The following is a 19,102-nucleotide window of genomic DNA, read 5'->3' on the forward strand; positions in this document are numbered from 1 at the left end:
CTTCGCATTCGAAGCGTCAATTCAATGCGTCCACAAATCGTAGTAGCGTTTGCTTTAGAAACACCGCTTTGTATTGGTAAAAAATCGAGACGAGCCAAGTTGTGTATGTTGTGTAGAAAACATAAAACTGTAGGTTTTTTTACCGACACTTAGACGCCGTTGACATCATGTGATGAATCGTGCGACAACATTTTCGTGAGCCGTGGTGCTTAATCCGGTGCAGAAAAACCGGACAGCCCGCGGAACCTGAACATCAAGGAAGTGACGAGTCAGAGCGTTGCCATGGCGTGGATGCAGCCCTACAGTGGGAACCTACCCCTTACCAGCTACGTCATCCAGTACAAGAAGGATTCAGGTAGGGACACAACGCTTTCTCTACGTTATAGTCAACGAAGAGACTAGACACCTCCCATACGTGCTTTTGGCATAGAATGTCTTTACTCGTTTTTCTCTGTTAGCAAAAACCCGTTAAGATGCAGCCTCAGATTCCAGCTCTAGATTTTACACAAACTCAGGTATAAAGCATATAAGCCCAAAGGACCCAAGAGGCGTAATCATGTCAGGATGTCACGTGACACTGTGACATCACGTGACGCGCTGACGTCATACCCATTATGACGTCGCCTCGTTCATCGGTAAAAGAATTTGTGCATATCCAAGTTTATCAGGTATGACCAAGACATCTGGATGATGCTTCCTAAGAGTAACTGAGTATTTAAATGCTGCGCTTCAGGAAACCAAGGCTAAAGGAAGATAAATTCTATTCCTCTATATAAAAAAAAACTTGGCGATTAATTCGTTTCAGGAGTGGAACGTCTGACACACTTGTTTTTTTTATAAACAAAACAAAAAAGAAGACTGTGCAAAACAAAGAAAAGACACATTCCAGCCGCTACATTAAATCGCTCTGTCGAACGTCCTGGAAGAGCACTAATTTGTCTTGCTAGAAGACAATTTACGCTTCACGGAGGATCGGTGGCTGGCTCTAATGAGGACACGTAAGGAGCGCATGAAGCAATTATCTCTTAAATATGACTATATCTGAGAATGCATAAAGGGTGTAGTTGGGTTGTCTCCAAAAAGAATGGATTCATATTCGACCGAGACTTCCACGCCAGTATGATGACACCATAAGATCACCACGTGTCCATTAGCTTCATATTACAATGCATTTTGTTGAGGCTGCATTGAACGAAAATGTTTTCTGGTTTGATTTTTTTTTTTATTTTATAGGCTGTCAACATTACATCACTGTCTACAGTTCTACAGTTACTGACAGCTACGAAGCGCAGAGCGTAGCTTATTACTTACATGCCTCTCGCTTCGTGATTGATACTTCGACGTTCTTATTGGCTGATTCGGCAACCTCATTGACTGCGAAGCGATAATGAGATGCGCGGGTCTTGCCACTCCCCTCTTTTTTATTATCTCTCAATGACTATAATGGGAATACACCATCAAAAGACCTTCTTGGTCAAACTACAATAGGCAAATATACAAGGTTAGATTGAAAAGTTTTCGGAATCGCCGCTAGGGTAATTTTTTTTTCAAATTGTTTTTATGTCACAATGTTGGCAACCCTTTTGTGTAGAATGACAACAAATATCAAATCTATATCTCGAAAATTCTAGCTTTGAAAAGCATTCTAGTCCGGCAACCATGAACATTTTTGATGATGGATAAAAACGAAATACGAGTTGTCGCCAAAATATTTTTTTTTGGAGATAAAAACGGCGACGGAAATCAGATTTAGTTTGAATGCTGTTGTTGTGGAATCATCACCATCATTTTTCACCGTGAGTTTCGGAGTTTCCCAAGTCAAATGATGTCGTAGGGAAACAGTGATGAACCATGTTCATGACGTCCAAAAATTGTTACCAGACCAGAAATTCTGATAAAATACATCACTTCGATTTAGAATACCGCCTCATAAAAGTGCGAGAAGTTGAGGGAGCAGCGATAATCTCTTCTGAACGAACTGCTCATATTTCACATAATGAATTGAGATTAAAAAAAAAGTTCTGCAAAATGGGTGCCGCACTACCTCAATCTGGAGCAAAAACGCGTTTGAGCTCGAACGTCAGTCAAGAGTTTGCAAGTGTTTCAGGCAAATCCAAGGGCTTTGAAGCGACGATTTGCAACTATGGTCGAGAACGAGAACCACCAGTAAATCGAATGCACCGGGCCATGTGAATAGGCTCCGACGAAGGCCAGTACCATTCAGTTGGTAGGCAAGGCGATGGCATTAGTTTCATTTAATACGGCAAAAGACTTTTGCTAATTAATTATCTTGAAAATGAAAAAAATGTTCCTGGCCAATACTACATGGCACTTATGAACAAGCTGAAACAAGTAATTAAAAAAACGCCGGGGAATGGTTAAGAACCAGGTGTTCTTTCACCATGACAATGCACGCGCCATTCAAGTGCAGTCGCTTATCAAAAACTGACAAAACTGATGTTTAAAATCCTTCCGCTTCCACCGTGTTCACCTGATTTAAATTGCTCGGACGTCCAACTATTCCCAAAGCTAACGACCGTCTTCGCTGGAATGAAATTTTTGTCGAATGAAGAGATGATGGAGGCTGTGAACAGTTGTTTGGATGATTTAGAAGAATGTCACTTACGGGTAGGAATCAAAAAGCAGGCGAAACATTGGACTAATTGTGTTGAGCTTCGGGGTAGTTATGTCCAAAAATAAAGTATAACTGAAATCAGTTATAAATTGTTTTCAGTTTCATTCCGGAATCTTTTCTTTCTACCCTCGTAGCTTTAGAGAGATTCCTATTATAAAGAATGAAGACAGGCACACGAGCGCTGCAGAGCGCTGTCTTTGGTACGGGTTCATGGACTTAGTGTTCAATTGCTTTGTTTGAGGCTGCACCGAGTGAAGAAAAAAAAAACTGCTGGCTTCCTTTTGGACGTAGGTTGTTCCGTCGACACAGCGTGTTAGAAAGTGTTCGTTCCCTAGCGGCTCCCAGACCCGTTTGGCGTTTCGGTTTTTGGGAAGCGCGGACCGCGGCGCCCTCTCGTTCAGAGCAGTGGACCCCGGACGTGATGTCAGCGCGCAACTCCCCCAGCGATCTGTCCGTCGTGGTGCGCAACCTGAATCCCGTCACCACGTACAACTTTCGGGTGCTGGCCGAAAACTCCCTGGGACACGGGAACCCCAGCGAGGTGGTCAGCGTCATCACCAAGGAAGAAGGTGAGGTGTTTTGAAGGCTACGACCCTTTTTGTCTCTATCTAGTGGCGGATTCCTGGCTGTCTGTTATGTGTAGAGTCATTGTGGCTTGGAACGCTATCCGCTGAGTTTAGAGAGAGAATTTCCTCGTTACATTTTAGCGTAACAAACTATCTGCTCAATTTAGCTGGTAAATTTTTTGTAAGACTGCGACGTCAGGCGATACCATGACGTGGCGTTGTGATGTCACTGCTCGGGATAACATTACGCCGCTCGAAGCTAGAATGTCACGATACGCTGTGACGTCGTCTGACGTCATGGTTAGTTTGGAATGTGATTGTGTGCAGCCTGTGTGCAGCGCTTCGGCAGCCGCCGCAGTGTGTTCGCAGTACACGGCAAGGAACGGGAAGTTTTGCTCTATTTACGCTTTTCCTTATCTTACCGGCATGCCTCCCCTATTAAATATCTAGCATTCTAGGGCACTGCCAGCCTTACGAGGTTGCGAAGTAATATGTCTATTTCACAAAGGTTTCAAGCATATGTTCCGTCAACGTCTTTTTTTTTTTTTTTTGTCCCAAACCGTTTTTGGATCATTTGAATGCTTTTTGATAGGGTTTATGTGCCGGAACATATTTCTGGCAGATTTTATAGTCGGTAGCCAAATGAAATTTAGTCCTAAATTTTACTCAATGCATACATGAAGTTACTAAACATTTTTGATTAATTAATGTTGAGCATTTCCTCAAACTAAAGGATTTAATCACGCGGTCTTCGTTATCAACAAACCATGCTTTATCTTAGTCTTGTTCAAACGATCATTAATGAGAGTGAGGCGGGCGGGCAATCGACCGGAATTTTTGAGAGCTCTTGAATTAAGCTGCTGAAAGCATGGCGTTTGCAATATTAGTGTTCTCATAATTCTTCTCGCTATTTAGACTTAAAACACAGTACAAAGAAACATTATAAGAGAAGGTAGTAGCCTATTTATTCGAAAATATGTCGACCGTTTTATGAACAGATTTGTCTGTCTACTTTCCCATGGAGCCCACAAATTTCAATCATTAAAACTTACAAAAAAAAAAAAAAACAACAACAGCGGATGACCAGAAAAAAAAAACGTTTGAAATAAAGAAAACAAAAAGGAAGGCGATCCACGGGGATCTTATTTTTGAGGTTTGACGTTATTGGTGCCTCGTCATTCGCCAGGCCTCTACCATAAATCGCAGTAATTCACTATTCTTGAGCTTTTTTTTTAATAAAGAGGTCGACCTAATTGCGAATAAATACGATAGTATCTTTTAAAAAATATTATTCCTTGATGTTGAGATTATGCTTGAAATTAGTACAGGCGATCATAATTCTTTATGCATTGACATTATAAAGTTAATTTGTTTGCTCCAATAGACTGTCGGTGTGTTATACGGACGAATGGACGAGACAGCAGTATTGTAGAAAATATCACGTTTAAAAGTGATGGTCAGAAAAATACACCAAAAACGTCCTGTACTAAAACTTCGTTGCGTAAAAAAATAACTTCATAGTTTTTTTTTCCTAACCCAGTGCACGTCGTCACGGGAAGCTTAATATTTTCACAGCTCGATAGGCACGCGCTTTCTAACTCATTATAGAATTGCGAGTTGCCCAACACCTTCTCGGATTGAAGCTACCAAGCTCGAATAAACCGACAAGGACAAATTCGTTCACGCTACCCTTTACCCTTTACGACAGAAATTCAAGTTTCTCGATTAGGCAAAGCATGAACGAGTACCTGATATTTACGCAAGATAGACAGTGATGGATTCGAGCACTAGGCCCGGGCAATCTCCCCTTTTAAAAGTTTGGGTAATCAAACTTCAACCTGACGTTTTCTTAAAAAAAAAAAAAAGACAAAAAAAGACAAAAGTTTGTCACCATACGAGACACTGATTGATAGAAGTTTTCGTGTTTTTTTTTGCCTCAGTTATGCACAGAACGTCAGAAGAGAAAAACAACGACACGTAAAGAGCGAATGTTTGTAAATAGAAGATTGAGTACAAATGTTTTACATTTCTGTCTCGATCCTACTTTCGAATATCATCTTCGATTTTTTAAACCTTTATATCTCAGTATACGGTAGCAGGAACTAAAAAAAAACCACTCATACGAACTTAACAAGTGCATGATGGTACATGAGATAACTCAAATGTCAGCTAGTCTTCAAACAAAACAACTTTTGATGGTTTTGAGATTAGTCGCTCTGTTTTATACAACTTTGAGATTTTGCCCCTTTTTGTGCATCGTCTTTGATAGAAAATAAGCTATTTATATAAAAAGTATTGTTCGTGCGTGTTAGTGTTTGCCTGTTTTAAGGTGATATATATATATATATATATATTTATATATATATATATCAGGGTGTCGAACCGGAACCGAACCGAACCGAAAACCGGAACCGAACCGGTATTTTTTCCGGAACTGAACCCGAACCCGTACCGTTATTTTGTCATCGCGATGAACCCGAACCGGAACTGAACCGGAAAAAAAATAACGGTTACCGGCTCATGTCAAGACGGTTCGGCCACGCGCTGTTGACAATGAATGTGCTATCAATGCCTTTTGTTTTTTTAAGTGCCGTCAACTGACACACACCTCGCTTACATATTTTTCTTCTCCACTCAGTCTTAGGAATATAAACGCTGCATCCATGAATGTTGACAAACGCTGCATCCATGAATCTTGACATAGGGACCAGTATTGCGCTGGTCGCGGCTTGCACGGAAGAAAGAGGATTGAAAGGCTGTGCAAAAAAAAAAAAGAAAAAAAAAATTGCGTCACGGGATTTCATTTTCCTACAATCTCGTAAATCCTAAAGGCTGCTGTGTGCTCATTTCATAACACGTTTCTAGAACGTGATGTTGCAATTTTTATTTTTTTATTTTGACATTGCAATTTGTCACTTATAATTTCCGAACCGGTTCGCGAACCGGTTCAGCGCCCCGAACCGGTTCGCGAACCGGTTCGCGGATCGAATTAATCGAACCGGAACTGAACCGGAACAAAATAAATTTACCTGAACCTGAACCGTAACCGAACCCCTATTTTTTTCGGTTCGACACACTGATATATATATATATATATATATGAACCGGGTGTTTTTTTTTATTCTTGCAGATTTGTTTTTAAAAAAAAGCCGTGAAAGCTACACTTATGCGGTTTGTGCGAGTGAGTTATACGCCCAGGGGGACATTATTTGGGTGGCATATCTTTGCGATAAGTCGAATTATTAATTAAAATTTACTAATTAAGTTCTTTAATTAGTGAAAATAAAGGTGTGCTTCCAATTATAAACTTGCTGAGCGTCACCCAAAACCCTTAAATCAGTCATTTTTAAAAAAGACTTTGAGCGCGTGTGAAGCGCAGTAGTGCGCTGAAGTTACCATTCGTGAAGCGGGTACAAGGCTGGGGCTAGATAAAAGACGGAAAAATTGCGCGGGCGCCTTACCGAAACCACTAGTCTTGTACCTGCTCCAAAAGTGGCAACTTTAGTGCACTACTACGCTTCTCACGCGCTGAAAGTCTTTCTAAAAATGACTGATTTAAGGGTTTCGGACGACGCTCAGCAAGTTTCTAATTGGAACCATATGTCTATTTTCGCTAATAAAAAGTTAATTAGTGACTTTTAATTAATTACCCAACTTATCGCAAAGATTAGCCACCCACATAATGTCAGCCAGGGCGTGTAACACCCTCGCACAAACCGCATATGTGTAGTTTTTATGGCTCTTTTTTAAAACAAATCTGCAAGAATAAAAAAGAAAAACACCCTGTATATATAGTAAGAGAGAGAGAGAGGGGGGAGAGATATTGAGTTCACATAATTTATTCACGAAAGAAAAAACATAAAGCCAGAAACTCCTTCAAAAATTCAAACTTGCGAGTGAATATTATAACTCAGTTTCCTCGTTTTTTTTCGCTTTATTTTTGTTTAAACACAGGGTTGTTTTTAGCAGGGTTTATCTTTACCACAGATTCAGTGTTTGTGGGTGACTTTGTTCAATACCGGGAAAAACGTTGGGATAAATGTTAAAGAAAACAGAACACAGAAGAAGTGTTCCCCAAGTTAAAAAACAAAACAAAAAAACATGCCTGTGACCCGAATATTAGAAAAGCACCCAGTACAGATAAGATACAGATAAGGGCGGGCTGTGTTTTCAGTCAACGCAACATAAAGCTATAAATAACAAAAAAATTCAGTAATTTTTTTTTATATTATTAAAACACACCTCTAGTCTTTTTTCCGCCATTTTAATGAAACCGGCGGGGGCGAATATTATTGGGGGTTTATCGTCGTATACGAAAGATGCAAAACCCTTTTAGGGGCGAAGCTCCTGAGGGGCTAGCCATGTCCGTGTTTCCGTCCGCCCTCGGGTGCACGTGCTCCTGCTCGTGAGCTCACGTGCTCACGAGCACGTAAGAACGTGCTTCCGTGCTCGTGTAGGGCAAAAAAGAAATAACCGCATCTCCACGTGGTGAATGATGTTGATTGGGGCGAAGCTCTTGTGGTGCTTGTCTGCGTAGATGGTGAGCCGCAGCATGCCGAGCCTTTCGTTCGTTTTCATCCATGTCAGAAAGAGAATGTGTGGTATGGAACGTGGTTATATACGCGTTTGAGCATTTGACCGCAGCGTGACATGGATAAAAACGAACGAAAGGCTCGGCATGCTGCGGCTCAGCGTCTACACAGGCAAACGCCACAGAGCTTCGCCCCAAATCAACATCATTCACCACGTGGAGATGCGTTTTTTTTTTTTTTTTTTTTTATAACACGCTGGTTAGAAAGAAGATGGTTTAATATTCTGTAGAATTGCTTGTCTATTAAAACTAGTGTAAGTGTTTGATACTAAGTTTTGCCTAAATAATATTACATATTTTCATCTATAAGGAGCAGTAAACGGTACGATATATTTATGTCTCAAATATGGCGCAGTTGGCGCTGTATCTTAGACAAAGCATTGAGACTTACACCAAGAAAACGTTTTGGTTTTATAAAAGGAAGATAAACAGGCGACATTACTTATTAAACACTAAATAAATTGCAGAAAAAAAGTATCTGTAGTCAGTGATTGAGCCCTCATTACGCGTAGCACGATTTATCTGAGAAAACAATTTACCTAAACAGTTAATATGAGAGGAGTGTGGCGCCACCTTCTATGCGTGTACGGAAGCTTGTGCACTAGGTAAAAAGGAAGCATTTACGTTAATATTTAAAGTGGGAATCAGTCATTTTAACTTCTATTCGTAACCTAGTATTTTCTGCACGATCGTGCACAATGTATTTGAATACCGTACAACATACGGGACATTTCTTACGTTTTACAGGTAGTGTATTGGTTTCGAGATAATTTAGTTTGATTAAATACGAACGGCTGATACCGCTCCCGCCATCTGGGGTCCTTGTGACCACTCACACTCCCGCCATCGATTTCCTGAAAAAGTTCGTGGAGCAGCACCAGATGGCAGTGGCCGCTGCGACGACGGATATCGATCGATCCAGGAAAGTTTGGAAATGTGAAAGTCGGTCATGCGTTAGAACTGTTGATGCGTGTGGCTGCACACAGAGGGCGACACTTTGCTAGAAGTTTGAAATTTAAATAAAATTTCAAGAAATAAGCTGTCCGAAATGCGGTATATAATCAATAAAAAATATAGCGGACTACGACAAACAAAGAGCTCAAATGCAAAAAAAAATAGATATATAAAGAAAGCAACGCTTACCAGTTTTTAAGGGGAAATTTAGAATCATACAGACTAATTAATCTGCCGACAGTTCCGATTGCGATATGTGGTCACTAGGTCTTAGAAGAAATTATCTAATGATTTAGAGGGATTTCTCATGAGAGAATCTACAATGGCTCTTCATTGAATATCGTATACAACAATAGCTAAGAAGTCATTTATCACGGATGCGATGATATTTAAACACCCGTGGGTGCGCTTTAATCAGTCTTTCCGTGTATTTTATTCCCAGCACCCAGCAACCCGCCAACCGAGATCCAAATCGAACCGACAAGTTCCAAGTCCATAAAGATTAAATGGAAGGTAAGTCGGACAACGCACGGACAGCGTGGACACCTTCGCACTAGCCGTCAATATATGTTTCCCCTCATGGTTACCCTTACTGCGGGGAAGCACCCTTTACAAAGCAGTTGCATTCGACAGTTTTTAAATCCATCGCGACTTTCAAGGAATACCAATGCTCGATAAAAGTGTGAATGGAAGAAACTGGGAGGCAGCAACATGAAAGAAATATTGATTCTAGCTGAGTCACGTCACGTGCTATCTTTATTTGATGGACGAAAATTACGCGGACACCAATCGCGACCGGCATATTATATTAGTAGATTTATGTACCTCTGAAATGTTGTCGTCAACGCTCCAAGCAGTTCAGCGCTCACTATATTTTTCTCGAACGATTGAAAATCAATATAAACTGTTGCCTTGGCATGGACGTTACGATAAAATAAAAACGGGTAAATGAATAACTTATCACAAGGCCTGGTTTGACCTTTCAGGAACGCTAACTTCTCGTTAACTCCCTTCAGCTGCACAGTTTCTTCGCGTACAAGACATCTAAGGAACCGACCGCGACATGCCATTGGATACGCTTGCGAATTATGTACATACTGAGATATTTAAGCGCGTTGATGAAATATTTACATGTGAACTAAACGAAAGTAAGCAAGTGAGGATCACAAAAGACAGTTGTATCGTGTGGGGTTCTACCTCGTATCTAACTCCTTCCTTTATATGTCATGGATGTTTTTTTTTTTAATTTACATATCCTAACTGTACGAAGGAGGGTGCCAAATGAAATTGTTTTTAATGTCCGATACAGCGATTGTTTGCTTTTTCACTTGTTAAGTACATGTGACGTGTTTGTGACAAGTACGCAATCACTAGACACCACACCACACGATACGCTGCATAATTAAATGATTCAACACGATGAGTTCCTGATTATCACAGAAAATAGGCTAGGTGATATAGGTGAATAGGCAACCAATAGCCAAAATGCAGGGTGAAATAATGAAGAGTTAAAGATAATAAAAAGGAAATACGTTATCGAAATGGCTTCAGAGCTACCTAATATATGGCGGAAAAGCGCCGGCATGTTAACCGGTTACAATGCAACGAGACACCATCGAGCGCATTCAAATGCAAATGTGTGAGCCAACCTTCAGCAAGTACCGATGATTGGGAGAGCCGATGTTCAAAGGCCTCCGACGCCGTGGTTGCATTTGTAGTTGCGGGTCTTTCGTTCCTCGTGTCTTTGCGCTGCCGTGCATTTGTCGTGCGTCCATAAACCCGGCAGCTTATTCATTGTTCCGTGTCCCCAGTTATATGTAGGGATGTACGGATATCGCTTCGGATCGAATAACGCTGTGTCATTTCTAGATTCAGCAGGATAAAAACAGCCGGAATACAGTGTCTTTTTTTCACTCGTAAGCTTTTGAGTGATGCAGCGCTCTGCAATTTGGACACTGTTCTCAGATGTAAACTAGTCGCTCAAATTTCGAAAAACTTTTAAAAGATTCTGATTTATTACCACGTAGCTTAACTTCTAGCGAGAGTCACGATGGCTATGTAGGCCAGTTGGTTCATGATGACAAAAAGGCAAGCAGTGCACAAAAGAACAAGGACCGGATAACAGCAGCTTAATGCCGAAGGATGTACAACTTCTATTCTCGTATTGGGTCTCGCTTTTGATACGGCTTAAATAACGTCTCGGCTTTCTTTACGCAGGCACCTCCCTCTGAAGAGCGGCGCAGTCCGGTTAAAGGCTACTACTTGGGCTACAAGCTCCACCGCTCCGGCGAGCAGTACGTTTACAAGACGCTCGAAAGCGCGAGGAATGGAGAAATCGAGGAGTTCTTGCTGAGCAACTTGCGGCGCAACACGGAGTATTCCATCCGACTGCAAGCTTTCAATTCGGCTGGTTCAGGGCCGGCCAGTGAAGAGATCGTCGCTAAGACTCTCGAACACGGTGAGGAGTTCAAAAACTCTCTCCTTTGTGTAGCCGCTTTAAGCAGCTGCGCACGGGCGTAGCCGTAACTGGCCTTCAGTGTTTGTTTCTTTTTATTATGTTTAGTTCACTTCATGATTACCACAACAGAACGGTTCGATACCATATTTGATTCGGCCGTGTGATTTTCTCCGACAATGAACTTTGTGGAGGCTCGTTAGCGCCCGTTTGAGGGGCTTGACATCTTGGGAAGACAAAACAAGGTCAGCAATGGCGGCTGAAATTTGCCGCGTGTGTAAAGCGTCTATAGTTCTATGAATATATACGAGAGAACCAGGCATAAAATGGCGAAAATAAAGAGCTGAGCCGGATTTATTCCGATACGTTGCGCTTTTCAGGGGACAGTTAAGAGTAACGCTCACTTTTCCTTACGTTTTTATTTTAAATTAGCAGTGCATCTGCGTAAACCGCATCAATTGTTACTCGCGTTGCGAGGCGGGATTGCACTGTATAAGGCGGACCATTGTTTATAGCTGAGTGATAAGACGAATTTCATTGGCGATTGAATAATTACCCTATATGTACTTATAGAAGAAATGTGATATTTTTAATATTTAACATTTTAAAGGTTCACGTCAGCTGTTTGCTGTATCATTTATTTGTTTCACAGCCTCGAAAACTGGGTCACTTGATTTCTGTTTGATTACCGTTAAAGTTTTTCCAGTACTTTAGATGATATCTGGCTCTTTTTGCCACTAAACAAGTAGTTGTTACTTGCTTTTAGAGTATATAACTGACATTTTGCCCTATGTATATTTTAAATAGGAAAGGAACATTAGGTTACAATAGCCACCATCCATGGGAACAGCATGAAAGCCAATAAATAATTTTGCGATTCAGGTATCTTTATTAGGCAAAAAGAGATAACTATACTCGTTTCACCCCAAGAACCGTAGTAAAAAATGTCCTGGTCCTCACAAAACATCACTAATTGTCGCCATTATTTTGAGAATAAATATTATGTAGGTATATTTCAGACGAGATATATATTAGTTCATCTAGTAGTACATGTTTCAGACGCCAAAAGCAACGCTTCTTCCTCCGACAACTAAATCTTGTAAGAACTATTTCGTGCGGTGTATGAACATTATGAAAACTTGTTTTCATCCTTCAGGTTAGAAGGAATATACTTTCCGGCGCATAAATACAAGAGACTGTAGGCAAAACCTAACAACCTTTATTTCTAAATTAGTTAACCAATGGACAAATGACTAGCGTTTTATCTTTATGATAAGACAGCCCGTTATGAAGCATTAAATATATATATATATATATATATATATATATATATATACAGTATATTACTATAAAAATAACTAGTACTCTATAAGCCTCTGTACAAGAAAATTCTGGTACATAGAACGTAGTGCAACGTTAAAATGCGCAGGTTATCCACCCTCTTTCCAACTGCGTTGCAGTAAGCGTGCGAGGTTATTATCGTCTCTTCGGAGTCTAGCAGCAGCTTTTCCATTAGGCCGCACCCGCAAAATTGCGAGAAGTTTCCTAACGGCGCCTCGGCTATCGGCTTCGTGCGTGTACTTCGATAGCGGCTTTTGTCCCCGGGCGTCTCGGCGCTATGCATAATGGGCACTCGCACACTGCTAATAATAATACACTTTGATTTTTCTAGAACAAAGGGAGAGTCGGAAGAGTCCAGCGGCTCGAGCGGAAAACTAATAGGCGTGATGAGATAACTTTATTGTGCCACTATTCTTTGAAAGGCTTTCGAAACTCGCACGTATTTTGCCTGTTTACTTTTTCGGTCGCAGTTTTTTAGTTCCCATTATGTGAGGGTCTCTTCAGGACGCTTATTATTAAGCGCAAAAGGTATTAGGCAACGTAGATTTTTTTTTCACTTTTGTTCTGTATTCTACCGATGACGTTAACGCGGGTTTTATGCTTTTGTTATTCTTGTCGATACTGATGTTGAATTTAATATTCTTTGGCGTAGATTGTCTTCTACGCTGTGGGTAATGTAGAATAAAATTCCCCAAGTCCCGTCATTTTATGCATTGAGACAAACATGTTTTGTAGATTTACAGCAAGAATGAAGACACCGAAAATAAAATTTGGAGCATAACTCTATATTCTAAATGGTTTAAAACACATTTGAAGCAATAGAGCTTTGTTCATGAAGTTACAACTTTGTAATAAAAGGTGACTGTGATGAAATAGGCAGTTATTGCGTTTGTTTTAAGACATGGTGTTTTATTAAATTTTTTCAGATCCTCCGAGCCCACCCTCAATTAGGGTGCAGTCCACCACGGCAACATCTGTGCACTTGGTTTGGGAGCCACCCGACATACCTGTCAATGGTGCGTATAAGAAACAAAGCGAAGAAGATAAATATTTTTTTCCGAGTTAATGCTTAGACTTAATTTATTAAGTAAAAAATATGTGATGTATACGAAATTTGTCAAACGGTTGCAGCGTATTTTATTCTGAAAATATTCAAAACGCTTAACCTAATATATATATATATATATATATATATATATATATCAGGCCAAATAAGGGACTCTAAAAAACGAGTAATCTCACTGAAATTATCTAGCCAAGTATAATTTTGAAACCCGCTCAAACGAGGCGCACCATTTTTGTTTTAGCTGAAAAAAAAGTAAACGCAATTAGATGTCTGAAAGAAGACAAGCAAGTTCAAGTTAAAAACGCGAAAATAAGTGAAGTGTATTGAATCTTCAAAAATTTAATGAAGTAATACTTCTAAACCGAATTAAGTAGTTAGAACATATTCTCACAAATGCCAGTTGAACAGGTAAAAAAAAATGAACTAAAAATTGAATGGAGGCGAACTTGTGTCAGAAACGAAAAAGGAAAAGAAAAGACGTCGACAAAGCAGCAGCGAGTCTCGGCGGCGGCAGCAGCAGCAAGCGACGGTGCGTCGGTGTAACAGCTGGACATCGCAAGGGGGAATCAGTGATCGAATCAGCGATCCGGCTCTCGGATCTTTATCTACTATGCTTGTCATCTCAAATATTCGATCTAGATTGTTAGGGAAAGAGTTAGAGCGAGAGCGACTGACTGGACAAAGCCATTCTGGCCTCCTTATAATTTATTCTCGGTGTAAGAGTGTACGCGAAGCTTTTAGAAGAACAAAGAAGCGTGTCTTCTCGATCATACACGTGGCATTATGTTACGATTTCAAATTTGTCATTAGGAGAATTTATGACTAGAGCAGGATATGGGGTACAGGTAGGCGTTATCTTGTGGCTAAAAAGGACAGGCTTTTTTGTGGTGAATGGAAATAGGTTTCATGACTAATATATTTATTTCATTTATTTATTTATTTATTTATTTTGAATATCCTCAAGGCCCGAGGCATTACAGAGGGGAGTGGGGGTTTGTAAGACGATTAGATATAACTCTCCGAAACAAGGTGCCGTCGCTGATGGTGACGATATTCTCCGGAAGGTCGTTCCAGCTCACTATGGCGTCCGGAAGGGCAGAATAAAGGTAGGCTGTTGAGTTGCATTTGGGCCAGGCTATCTTGCAGGGATGATCAAACCTCGAAGAGACGTAAGCAGGCGGGTGAAGCAGAGAGTGATGTAAGGGTGGGTGGCACTAAATATTGTGCGGAAGACAAAGACGGGAAATGTTACGACGAACAGAAAGACTGGGGATGTCAAGCTGGGCTTTCATGGCAGACACACTGAAGAAACGTGAGTAATCAGACAGAATGGAACGAACGGCGTAATTCGGGACAGACTCCATTTTGTTTGCTGAAATAAGTTGATGAGGTCTCCAAATCGAAGATGGGTATTCTAATTTAGGGCGAACAAAGGTAGCATAGAGGAGACGTTTAAGGACAGGAGAGGCAGACTTAAACTTGCGGCGTAAATATCCTAAACTGCGGTTAGCCGATGCTATGATAGTAATAATATGAGTATGCCAGGAGATGTCAGAAGTAATATGAACACCTAGATACCTATGAACAAAAGGTAAGGGCGCAAACGAGCTGGGGTGGTTAAACATTTCGACAAAAACCCCGAGACTGGGACAAAAAGGGGACGGACAAACACAAAGTCTCAAACACAGCTCTGTGTTTGAGACTTTCTGTTTGTCCGTCCCCTTTTTGTCCCAGTCTCGGGGGTTTTGTCGAAATGTTTAGATACGTATACTCATTAGTACAAGTAAGGGCTGTACCGTGAAGAGTGAGGTTCGGCTGGGGGCAAGATGGAGAACGAGAGAAACACATGCATTTACATTTATTAATATTGAGAGTCATCGGCCACGTAAGGTGCCAGTCGGCTATTTTAACGAGATCTGTCTGTAATACTAGGGAGTCATTGAGTGTTGGTATTTTTCTGTACACAACACAATCATCAGCAAAGAAACAAAGAGAGGAAAGAATGTGAAGTGGGAGATCATTTATGTATATTAGGAAAAGTAGAGGCCCAAGGACCGTTCCTTCAGGGACGCCAGAAGTAACAGGAGTGGCAGTGGAAGTTGTGTGGTTAGCATAAACAGACTGAGATTGATCAGATAGGAAAGAAATAATCCACGCGAGTACTTGAGGGGCAGTGCTAAACGTCGATAATTTATGAAGTAAAAGGTTATGTGGAACCTTATGAAAGGCTTTGGCAAAATCAAGAAACACAGCGTGAGTAGGATAACCGGAGTCCATATTCTGAAAGAGGTCGCTAGTAAGGCAGGTAAGTTGGGTCTCACAGGATAGGGACCCGCGAAAACCATGTTGAGAGCCGCAGAAAAAGCTGTTTGAATCTAGGAAGGTATGAAGATGTTTGATAATAAAGATATGAAGATATTTGAAGATTGATAACTTTCAGGAATAATCACTCATTATGACTTCGAGTTTCGGAAGTCACCGAAGATAGTAAGTTTTTTCTACAGTGAACAAAAGAAGAAATATGACCCCGGTTTCTCGAATCGCATAAATAGTGTACACATCGCAGAAAGGTGAAGATATATACAATTGTGATTCTATGGGTGTTGATAAAATGCTAATGTTCGAAACCATAATACTGCGAAGTCAAAAGAATTTTAAAACAAAATCTCTCTCAACCCGTTGACGTCTACAAAGGAATAATATTCATCCAACAAAGAAATGACAGGATGCGCTTTCTATGGGGTTTATTTCGGTAAAAATGCTTAAGGAAAAAGGACAAGTTTGTTCCTTTCTCGCTGACAAATTTCTTTTTCGTTAATATAAATTTCAAAGGCGCCACCTTCCGCCCTACAATAATAAACCTAAGTGAACGTCGCCTCATAAAACAAAAATGCGTTGTATATATTTTGATCCATGGAATATTTCAATGTTAAACTGTCGCATCGTATACCTCGCCTGGCGTCAGACTTTCGGTATCATTCAGCGTTCTACGAAGCGTCGTATAATTATACGAGAAAAACAGCTTTATTTCTCTGGGGACGCTGAAAAATAAATGAATATTCGAAATCACATCCACAGGAAAGTGATAGCGTACATGATTTTCGAAAACAATACGATTCAGGTGCGTGTGTCTTGGAACAAACAGCGGGTTTGTACTCAAAGGGCGTACCCCAGTAACCCCTAAAGATGAACGTTTTTGCCCTAGGGATGAACGCTTTAGGGATCAACGATTTCTAGGGATGAACGTTTTTGTTCGCCGTTTTCACACCTTCAACCCGAGAACGTGTTTATGACACTTTCAGACGCTTTCCAGGTTCACTCAAATACGTACACTGGATGTGGAAGCGACTGCATTCGGAACCAACTGAACAGATGCGGTGAAGTACACCGCGTTGTCGGGTGTCCAACGGGCTTCACTTCGCGTTGTCTTGCGATGTCCCGCAGCAAACGCCACGAGCCCTAGGAGCTAGCGCTGTGTCGTGTGTCGCGTGGCCCTCCGGATGGGGTTGCAGCAACCAGGCGGGACGCGGTGCCACGGGAAGCGCTTACTACGCTGGATTGGCTAGGACGACTCAGCGTTTGTGGCGGTCAGGCGTAAAACCGCGGTCACTGCTTAACACATCAAACAAAATAGAATCTGCACACGCCGTTTTGATGCGGCATATCCCGAGCAACAAACATGTTACAAGCATGAAACATGGTTGGGAGATGTTTGATGCGTCATCGCAGATAAGACTCTCCCAATGTCTACAGTGAACACAGTATATTTTCTACGATGTCCGAGTGGTGCGATAGCAGATTTAGGTGAAACAATGTATGCCAGCTGCCAGTTATGGAGACACACCGCATGTCGTGTCGTGTCACTTCGAAAACGTTAGCGGAGTTACTGTGCGCTTTTTACCAACGCCTGCATAACTAGTTCTTCTTATAACCAACCCCGTGAATACCAAAACGCAACGTTCCGCGGTAGGATCTCATTCGTTGCTGCAAACAAACGTTGATTCCGATTTGAAGGAAACGATTAGCACCGTATGGCTACGACAGTGGATCCGCGAAATGGCACATTCAGGATTTTTGTGCAAACAGAGTTTTCTTTTATTCTTCTGTTCAAAATGTTTTAAAAAGTGATAGCTTCATATAATAAGCCCCCTCGTGGCTTCGTTGTCTGTGTTGGTTTGACCGGACGACGCCACAATGTCAGTTGACACAAATTGTTTCGCTAAATTTAGCGGGGAATTTCACCTTCACGGTTTCGAGTTGTGGTTTCACGCGACAAAGTAAGGTAACGTGACATCAAATTTCCCGCTAAATTTAGCGGCGAGATTACTATGTTAATGCGTAACATGACGTCCTGTGACCTCACGGTGCCACGTAACGTCACGTGTTACGTGACGTCACGCTGTGACTTGGGCTCTAAACTCAGGGAAAAATATTTTCGCAAAACCTTCTAAGAAAGGGCTGCTCCTAAAAAACACACACACACACATTAAGTGGTATTGAACTTCTATTAGATTGGACAAAATGTCTAACCCAGGCAATGTCTATAACTTTATATTTACCTGTACTCTTCTGGTGTACTTCAAGAATTGGCCTCCCGCCTGCTACGCCGAGAAAATAAAGGTTAAAAAAGAATACGTGAGGTGCATAATATTGTAACCAAGTTGTTTCTTAAATCTCGCCATCATGGAGACTTGAAGGTGTTCAAAGCAGTCCCGTAATCTTTCGTTTTCCTAATAAATTGTGCTTGGTGTTTAAATTTACAGGGTACGTTCTGCACTACAAGGAGGATCAGAACGACTGGGTGAAGCAGCACGTTCCCGGAACGCAGCAGAGCATCGTGTTGGAGCAACTGCGTTGCGGAACCCGCTACCAACTCTACATGGAAGCCTTCAACGACGCGGGCAAAGGAGACCCCACCCAAGTCCTCAGCGTCAAGACAGAGGGAACGGGTAAGTGCTGAGCTTAATGAAGTAAAGTAATTGTGTCATGTGATTTTTTAGGCAACGGGGAGCTAGTCAGCCCCATAGTGGGTGTCCGGTATTTCCGCTGTAGACGAGAAATGTAGGCAGCGCGGTTCACGCTGCTAGCTTGGGGTGTTCAGCGTGGATCACGCAGTAGTGATGCAGGATCGCGCGCCGGTACGACGTTTATAAAGATCGAAATGGGCATGGGTGGGAATCGAACCCGGTACCTCTTGGTTCTGCGGCGAGAGCTTTGGTCAGACTTGCACGTAGCGAGCAACGACTAACGCGCTACTTGTATCTAGTTACTTTTTAAAGTAACAAGGTAACAAATTTTCAAGAAAATAAAGGAGTAAAGTATTGTCGTTACTTGTTGACTGAGTAACGCGATGCACTATTCAGTTACTTCCGGAGAATAACTTATCCAACACAACTTCGTTTGGTTTTCACCTCTGATTTCGCCTGTGATCTTCATGGCGAGAAAGAGTCAGAGAGACTATAAAAAAATAATAATGTCCGCAAAGTATGACAGA

At 41.4% G+C, this 19,102-nt stretch overlaps 1 protein-coding gene across 1 annotated transcript in view; it reads left to right on the forward strand.

Annotated features, from left to right (window-relative positions):
- The window catches only part of LOC8040188 (Down syndrome cell adhesion molecule-like protein Dscam2), a 292,425-nt gene that overhangs the window by 263,399 nt on the left and 9,924 nt on the right, over nt 1-19,102 (forward strand). The window contains exons 14-19 of the mRNA XM_042286468.1: nt 224-355; nt 3,037-3,204; nt 9,189-9,259; nt 10,964-11,204; nt 13,469-13,558; nt 18,372-18,557. Of these exons, the coding sequence (XP_042142402.1) occupies nt 224-355; nt 3,037-3,204; nt 9,189-9,259; nt 10,964-11,204; nt 13,469-13,558; nt 18,372-18,557 (888 nt within the window). The remainder of the gene's footprint in view (nt 1-223; nt 356-3,036; nt 3,205-9,188; nt 9,260-10,963; nt 11,205-13,468; nt 13,559-18,371; nt 18,558-19,102) is intronic.

Source organism: Ixodes scapularis, unplaced genomic scaffold (genome assembly GCF_016920785.2).
Source record: "Ixodes scapularis isolate PalLabHiFi unplaced genomic scaffold, ASM1692078v2 PGA_scaffold7__128_contigs__length_106722199, whole genome shotgun sequence".
NCBI classification, from domain to species: Eukaryota; Metazoa; Arthropoda; class Arachnida; order Ixodida; family Ixodidae; genus Ixodes; species Ixodes scapularis.